The sequence below is a fragment of the Carlito syrichta genome, unplaced genomic scaffold (genome assembly GCF_000164805.1).
Source record: "Carlito syrichta isolate Samal-C Ts95f unplaced genomic scaffold, Tarsius_syrichta-2.0.1 Scaffold312962, whole genome shotgun sequence".
NCBI classification, from domain to species: domain Eukaryota; kingdom Metazoa; phylum Chordata; class Mammalia; order Primates; family Tarsiidae; genus Carlito; species Carlito syrichta.
In genome coordinates, this window is record NW_007257058.1 from 72,126 (window position 1) to 80,531 (window position 8,406).

General features: G+C 40.3%; 1 protein-coding gene across 3 annotated transcripts in view; it reads right to left on the reverse strand.

Moving 5' to 3' along the window:
- PLEKHA1 (pleckstrin homology domain containing A1) overlaps nt 1-8,406 on the reverse strand; it is a 64,474-nt gene that overhangs the window by 22,542 nt on the left and 33,526 nt on the right. For all 3 annotated transcript variants that reach the window (XM_008070101.1, XM_008070102.1, XM_021718602.1), the window contains one exon: nt 3,594-3,691. In XM_008070101.1, coding sequence (XP_008068292.1) covers nt 3,594-3,691 — 98 coding nt within the window. The remainder of the gene's footprint in view (nt 1-3,593; nt 3,692-8,406) is intronic.

Below are 8,406 nucleotides of genomic sequence, written 5' to 3' on the forward strand. Positions count from 1 at the left end.
GCGGGTTCGAGACCCGCCTGGGCAGTGAGACCTCATCTCTACAATAAATCAAAAAAATCAGCCAGGTGTGGTAGCGCATGCCTGTAATTCCAGCTACTTGGAAGGCTGAGGCGGAAGTATCACTGGAGCTCAGCAGGTCGAGGCTGTGGTGAACAGGAGCGGCCACTGCACTCCAGTCTGGGTGACAGAGTGAGACTCCAACTCAAAAAAGAAAAAAAAAAAAAAAAGATAATAACCCATCATAAGTTGAAGAGCACCTGTAATGGGAAAAGAATTTAAAATGGCACCCACATAGTCTTAAGGGAACTAAGGAAAGTCATGTACTATAGTGTTGGAGGACAGTACATTAAGATGGCATAATATTGTAACTAGGAAATAGTTAAATAATCACCCTTCCCTACCTACTACCTTCTAACCACCTCTATTTTGAAACCACACACTTTCAAACCCTAATTTTGGATTTCCAAAAATCTGAAGTTTGCATATCATAGTTATTCAAATTACAGTTATAATTTGAGGCAATTCCATAGAAAGGTAAACTGAACATATATTACAATGTAAACTAAATATTCAAGGAGTCTACTTTGTAAATCATTAGCAATTTCCACAGGAAAGTATAACAAATTAGAGATTCTAAACTTTAATACATATATAAATGCAATAATACAATAAATGCATGAAATTAAAACTTGTAAGATATTTTAAAGAAAAAACTAACATAAAACATATCTTATTAAAGTATGGAAATTATTCCATTGCTATTCTATAAGTTAAATATGTTCTATCTAATGTTGATTTTTAAATAAGTGCTATCAATTCTATGTTCACTTTAATGTAGTTAGTCACTTTATTAACAACCTAAAAATTTCTATACCTAACATGTATTTATATTTTCTAGATGTGAATTATAAAAACATGAAAATCACTTATCAACAGATTTTAAAAACTACAAAAAGTTCAACAAGTAAAAGAAAGCTGCAAGACCACAAAGGCTACTTAAAGGTCAACATACTTTAAAACATTATCTACAAGGCAAGAGGACTGCCTGAGCCCAGGGCTCCAAGACCAGCCTGGGCAACTTGGTGAGAACTCCTCTCTACTATATATATATATTTTTTAAATGGCCAGATGCTGTGGCTCAAGCCTGTAATCCCAGCACTTTGGGAAGCTGAGGTGAGAGGACTGTCTGAGGCCAGGGGTCCAGGACGAGCCTGGGCAACTTGGCGAAGTCTCGTTGCTAAAATAAATGAAAAAAGTGGCCGGCCATGGTAGCACATGCCTGTAGTTCTAGCTACTTAGAAGGCTGAGGTGGAAGGATCGCCTGAGTCCAGCAAGTTGACACTGGGGTGGCCGTGAGCGTGCCACTGCACTCCAGCCTGGGTGACAAAGTGAGATTCTGACTCAAAAAAACCCAAAACGAAACAAAAAACAAAACATCATGTAATCCCTAATCTGTTTCTCCTTCATGCTACAAAGTTTAGCAGTGTCTGTATAAGATTGCTTTATACCACCAATAAATAAGACATAGCAATTCAAGAACTACAAGATGGTAAAAAACCTGAGATCATTCACTAATTTTTCTCTTAAAGCACTAAGAAGCACTAATAAGTGCTACTTATTATCACAAATTGTAAAAAATTAATAAAGTTACTAGGTATTATCTTTCTCAAGAAATTTTCCAAGTAGGGAATATTTACTAAGATAGTTTAAAATGATCCATTAAAACCTTTTAAGAATACGTATGCCTACATCGGTTCAAAAAATTGCTTTCCTAAAACTGCACAAACCTAAAATAACTTCTGCTTCATGTACAGATTAGATGCAGTGCGTAGGCGTTTTCTGTCATGTGGTAACAAGCTGTTCTAGTGCAAGACAAAAAATTGAACTTAAGTCTGAAAACAGTTTTTGCTATATTAACTCTTTATAATATATAAATATGGAGTCACTCATTTTAGATGAAAACTAACAAGTGACTAGCACATGCTGACTTTAGGGCACATGTTCTTTGAAACTAAGTCATTCAGGGTCAGTAAATAGCTGCACTTTAATAAAAACACTTCAATGGTCACAAAACTCACACAAGAACTCCTTCCTATCCTTTTCCAGGTGAGCTAACTATGCATTTCTCTACAAGTGTGTAAGGGGAAGAAGGTGAGGCAAAGTTCAAATGGAAGAGAACTTATCTACTTGCTCATTATCACTAGTAGTATACTCTTTCGACAAAGTTTATTTTCTGCTTTAAGAACAAAAGAGTAAGGATTAAGTAAGGCACTACACTTCAGAGTCTGGGCTCCAGAGTTCAACAAACTGGACTGGACTCCCTACCTCTATAACCTACCAGTTATGAAACCTATAAAAGTACTGAATCCTTCTAAGTCTTACTTTTCCAGAAAATTTAGGTAAAACCTTCCAAGACCTGACACAATGTAAATAATCAATAAATATTAATATTTATTAGAAAAACTAAAAGAAGAGAAGCCCACATTGGAAGCAAGAAGTCAGAGAACTGGAAAGGAGGACAAAGGTACCAAGCCCCGAAAGTCAAGAAAAAAAATCACGTGAGGAAAGAAGTTTAGAGGCTGAGAACTCCTCAAGTCCACATGGGCAGGACTCTCTGGTTGCCACAACTCTTCAGACCCAGTCCCTATCCCTGTACCGCATTTCTCAGCCTTCACCTCCTCTTGTCCTACCCCTTTCATCCAACTCCCTGCCCTATCTGACACCAGTCTCAGTCATGGTTTAAGAAACAGGAGTGCTGTAATCCTGCGCCTTTGGGAGGCTGAAGTGAATGGATTGCGTTGCGCCTGTAGCTCCGGCTACTTGAAAGGCTGAGGCAGAAGGATTGCCGAAACCCAGCAGGTAGAGGTTGCGGTGGCTGCAGTGTGCCACTGCACTCCAGTCTGAGACTCCAACTCAAAAAAACTATGGTTCTAGCCAGGCTCGGTGGCTCAGCCTGTAATCCCGCACCTTGGGAGGCTGAGGTGAGTGGATTGCCTGAGACCATGGGTTCGAGACCTCATCCCTACAGTAAATCAAAAACTTAGCCTGGTATAGTAGCACGCGCCTGCAGTTCCAGTTACTTGGAAGGCTGAGGAGGAAGAATCGCCGGAGCCCAGCAGGCCGAGGCTGTGGTGGCCGGAAGCGGCCACTGCACTCCAGTCTGGGCGACAGAGTGAGACTCCAAATCAAAAAAAAAAAAAAGAAAAGAAACAGGAGTTCCTACTTCTATTACCTGGTAGGTGGCAGGAAGTGTCTTAGACTACAATGGAAGAAAAAAATATACCCTCAAGGTAGAATTCCATGTGCTAAGTGCATTGTCCCCTAGAAACATTATTGCAAGCAACAGTTAAGATCTACAGTAATATATATTCTTATTAGGTACATAACAGGTTAAAAAGACATTCGTGGGCTGATTAAAGGGCCAATAGTTACCATGTACAAGAAAATATATTCACATTCTGAACACCTGCCTTTTAAAGAAAGTTGGAGTATGAAATCTGCTGCTAAGTTGGGGACATTTGGTAGGTGTATTTTCAAAACATAAAGATTACTTCCAGACACTGAAAATTTTTCAAAGACATACAAATACTTACTGTAATTTTTATAGCTTTGTTCAACACATTTACCCATTCTACTAGGTCCTGCTGATCATTGGCTTGTAGAAAATATTTCCTCATTCCTGCATTCATAACTGTTGAGAGAAAAAAATTAACAGCACAAGAAATATTGTACTTATTACCTCTAAATGTATGTTTGCAGGAGTTGAAAAACCTTGCTAGGTTCAACACTGTGACTCTCTTGAATTTGACAAAACATGTCAAACTATATATAATAGTGCTTTATCACACAATAACATAGGAAAAACTTTCATGTTTTATGGTCATGTTTTTCATTAATTAGATATATACCACAATATATTTAGTTAATCCCCTAATAGCCAGGCTCAGTGGCTCAGCGGCTCAGCCTGCAATCCCGCGCCTTGGGAGGCTGAGGTGAGTGGATTGCCTGAGCCCGCAGGTTCGAGATCCACCTGGGCAACTTGGTGAGACCTCATCTCTACAATAAATCAAAAAATTAGCCGGGTGTGGTAGCGCGCCCTGTAGTTCCAGCTACTTGGATGGCTGAGGTGGAAGGATCACCGGAGCCCAGCAGGTCGAGGCTGCGGTGGCCGGGAGCAGCCACTGCACTCCAGTCTGGGCGACAGAGTGAGACTCCAACTCAAAAAAAAAAAAGACCCCCAATAATGGACAGTTAAGCTATTTTCAGTTTTTGAAATCATATAAAATATCACAATGAAACATCATATACACTTATTTCTCCATATTTGGACTAGCATCTCTTTGTAATTAATTTCTTGACATAGACATGTTGAGTCAAAGACCAGCAAAATTAGCAAATCATCTTCCCAAAAGGTTGAATGCATTTACATTCTACCAGTAGCATATGCAAACAGCCTCCTTCATCTAATAACCCTCACAAGTACTGGTTATTAGCACCTGTGGATACCTCTAGTTTCTAGTTTTGAAAGGTCCTCCGGCATTGGGTCACTGAGTCTACAAATAATATTTCCGAGACCCCTATTGGGGTCATGTCCTGCCAATGGGACATCCTAATGAGAGACTGGAAGGTGGAAGTTGGGAAGAGGAGAGAGAAGACTTGCTGATTCCTACTCTTGTTGACCTCCCTCCAGCAGCAGCACAAGAATCACTGCTCCAGAGCCTTCTGCTGCTCCCTAACCAGCCTTGCAGAGTCCCTTTGGATACTAATCACTAGCTCCATGGTGGCTTCTCCTCCATAGTCCTAGCTAGCAGCAATACTACCTCTACCCTTTTGTGTCTGCAGCCCTAGGAGTGGTAGTTGCTTCACGCACTTTCTAATCTCTGGGTTACTTCAGTCTTTCCTTGGTGCTCTTTCAGTCTTCTAACATTAGGACAACCAATTTCCTGTAAGAAATCCCTCCAGTTTGAATTACCTAGTGTGGTGGTTTCCTGACTGGTAACAGTACTCTTTGACAACCGAATTGGTGAACAATTATATCTTGTTTAAATTTTAATTTCTTTGATTACAAAGATTGTATGATTATTAGGCATCTGTATTTGTTTTATGAGCTTTATTTTCTTGACCCATTATTTCTTCTGGGTTGCCTAATTTATTTTGGATTAATTTATAGAAGCTTCTATATAAATCACTTCTGTTCCATTACAAGTACTTTTCCCAGTCTGTCATGTATCTTTTCACTGTTAATGGTATCTTTGATAAAACAGAAACATTTTATGACTCTTTTCCCTAATGCCTCTAAGATTTCTTATCATTTAGAAAATTTCCCTAACTTGAGATTTATTTTTTGTAGCCCTCATTAATTTTCTGTACATTTGAATTCTTACATTTGGAACTTTAAAGCAATTTAGTGTGTGGGGGGGATGTATCTTTAGGAATTATTTACTTGTATAAAGCAAAGCACAGTTGCATATATATAGTTGTCTACAAACTACCCTAGACAACTATTAAACTAAAGGTATTTATCATATAACATGGGCATGTACTTTTAAAGACAAATATTACTCTAGGAGCTAAAGCATCTGAATAGTTACACAGTCACAATTGTTCACACATAAAAATAACGTCCAGAAGTCTCCATCAATATGTTAAATTATATACTAGCACCCAGTTGAGTATGACTAAGAGAAGGGGGAAAAGAAAACTCTCAAGGAAAAAAAGTTATTTCTCAAACACATAAGATTTTAAAATTGGGACTGAGACCAAGGCACTTAAAATCTAGGCTTCCTTGAATTCAGTTGAGGGTCTTAGAAAGGAAGTCAAAGCATATCTTGTAAAGTGCTACAAGATAACAACTAGTCTTAAAACATCTTTTACTCCCCCGTCCTCCTCTCTCCCTCCCCCAGAGTCTGGAAACGTAAAAGAAATTTAGCACACTGTAAGGGCTGGGTGTGATGGCTCACACCTGTAATCCCAGCACTCTGGGAGGCCAAGGCAGAAGGACTGCCTGAGCCCAGGAGTTTGAGATCAGCCTGGGCAACATAGCAAGATCTTGTCTCTAAAACATACACACACTCTAAACTTGTTCTTTTATGTCTTTCTAGAGACTAGAGAAGTTATAAATGCCATAAATATACATTAAGATAAATCAGTAACTCACTAGGATATTATATATATCAATAAATAACTTTTGTTTTTAATTTCTAGCAATCAGTAAGGTGTCACTTTATGATTGTTTTCCAACTTAGGTGGATGCTGAACTCTCCTAATAATGGCTTCTTCTCCTTAATGTTATTTTAGGCATCTGCCCAGAACATCTGAAGAGTCTGAAAATCTAAGCACTTATTAACTAACATACTACTAATACACTTGGCACAAAGCAAAAGTTTAACACATATACTTTTGAATGAATATTTATATAAGGACTTCTTTTAAAGGAGGGAAGAGAGGCAAATATATCTGTAAAAAGACTCTTAGCATATCTTACAGTATGAATAAATGCTCATGTGTTTTAGGAACCATTTCATGGGAAGACAGGCACAGTGATATGAAAAAATCAGAGCCTGGAATCAGTCAGACATGACTAGCTTGTGCACTTACAAGGAATACCATCTTAGAAACATCACTTATTCTTTCTCTGAGCCCCCTTTTCCTAGTCTGTGAAAAGGGAATGCCACGCACCCCTGCTTCCTTAAAGGTTGATGATACATGTAAATAAACTAACACTGCTTAGGGCAGAATAGTTCTTCATTATCATCATTTGGAGAATTCCAAGCAGGAATGAAGTACTGTAAAAACGCATAAGGCAGCCGGGCTCGGTGGCTCAGCCTGTAATCCCCTGCCTTTGGGAGGCTGAGGTGAGTGGATTGCCTGAGTCCGCAGGTTCGAGACCCGCCTGGGCAGCGAGACCTCATCTCTATAATAAATAAAAAAAAAAATCAGCCGGGCGTGGTAGCGCATGCCTGTAATTCCGGCTACTCAGAAGGCTGAGGCGGAAGGATCGCCGGAGCCCAGCAGGTCGAGGCTGCGGTGGCCGGGAGCGGCCACTGCACTCCAGTCTGGGCGACTGAGTGAGACTCCACTTCAAAAAAAAAAAACGTATAAGGCAAATCTCTAAAAGGTGGTATTATTAGTAGCAATACGGGGGAAGAGCAGAGGGGACACGGGGAAAGCAAGAGAAAAACTAAGCAATAAAAAACCAAGACATCGATCTCTCGAAGTTGCCACGTTTTTAAAGCATCCCACTTCCTGTCGGAAGGGTTCCTGCTTCTTAACTGAGCCAGATGGAGGCAGAGGCTAGAGGTTCTTTTGCTTACAGACACCCAAGCAAAGTCCCTGAGTTCGGTCATTCCTCACTGTTGCTGCCTCCAGAAAACACATCTCCTAACCCTAAGACTATCTAGAGTGGAGTTGGGGGAAGATTCTGAAATGATTAGCTTCCCATTGACCTTCCTCTACTCTGCTGAACTAGGTATCATCCCTCTATCTACTTTCCATCTTTATACACTGAGGGTTACAAATGCTGACTCCTCTCTTCAAAGACGGTTGGAGTATTTCTTATTCTTACTATCTGGGGGCAATTGAGAAGAGAGATGTTGCCACTTTAAATGGAAGTTGTGGTTCTATTTGAAAAGTCAGTGTCACTCTCCCTGAAATTAAGTATTTTATGAATCTTCTACTTCCACTAATAGTAGACTGATAAACTACTGACAGACCAACAAATTGCTAATCTTAATCTTTGATTCCAACTAAAATCATCCACTCTAATACCCCTAATATACAAAGTTCTCTGTTACTTGACTTGCCCCCCAATAGCCTTTCATTCACAAGCTCCAGGGCATGTTCCTGTTTAGTAACAAAATTTATAACTTGTAATAAATATGTAACTTTTTTTTTTTGAGTTGGAGTCTTATTCTGTCACCCAGGCTGGAGTGCAGTGGCACACTGACAACCACCCAGCATCAACCTGCTGAGCTCTGGCGATCCTTCCGCCTCAGCCTTCCAAGTAGCTGGAACTGCCTGGCTAATTTTTGATTTATTGTAGAGACAAGGTTAGGCAATCCCAGCATTTTGGGAGGCCGAGGCAAGAAGTTCAGCCTGTAATCCCAGCATTTTGAGAGGCTGAGGCGAGAGGCTCAGCCTGTAATCCCAGCACTTTAGGAGGCCAAGGCGAGTGGATTACCTGAGCCCGCAGGTTCGAGACCAGCCTGGGCAACCTGACAAGATCTCGTTTCTACAATAAATCAAAAAAATTAGCTGGCATGGTAATGCACGCCTAATAGTTCCAGCTACTTGGAAGGCTGAGCTGGAAGGAGCTCCTGAGCCCAGCAGGTCGAGGCTGTGGTGGCTGTGAGTGTGCAACTACAGCCTGGGCAACACTGAGACTCCGACTCAAAAAAAAAAGTTTCT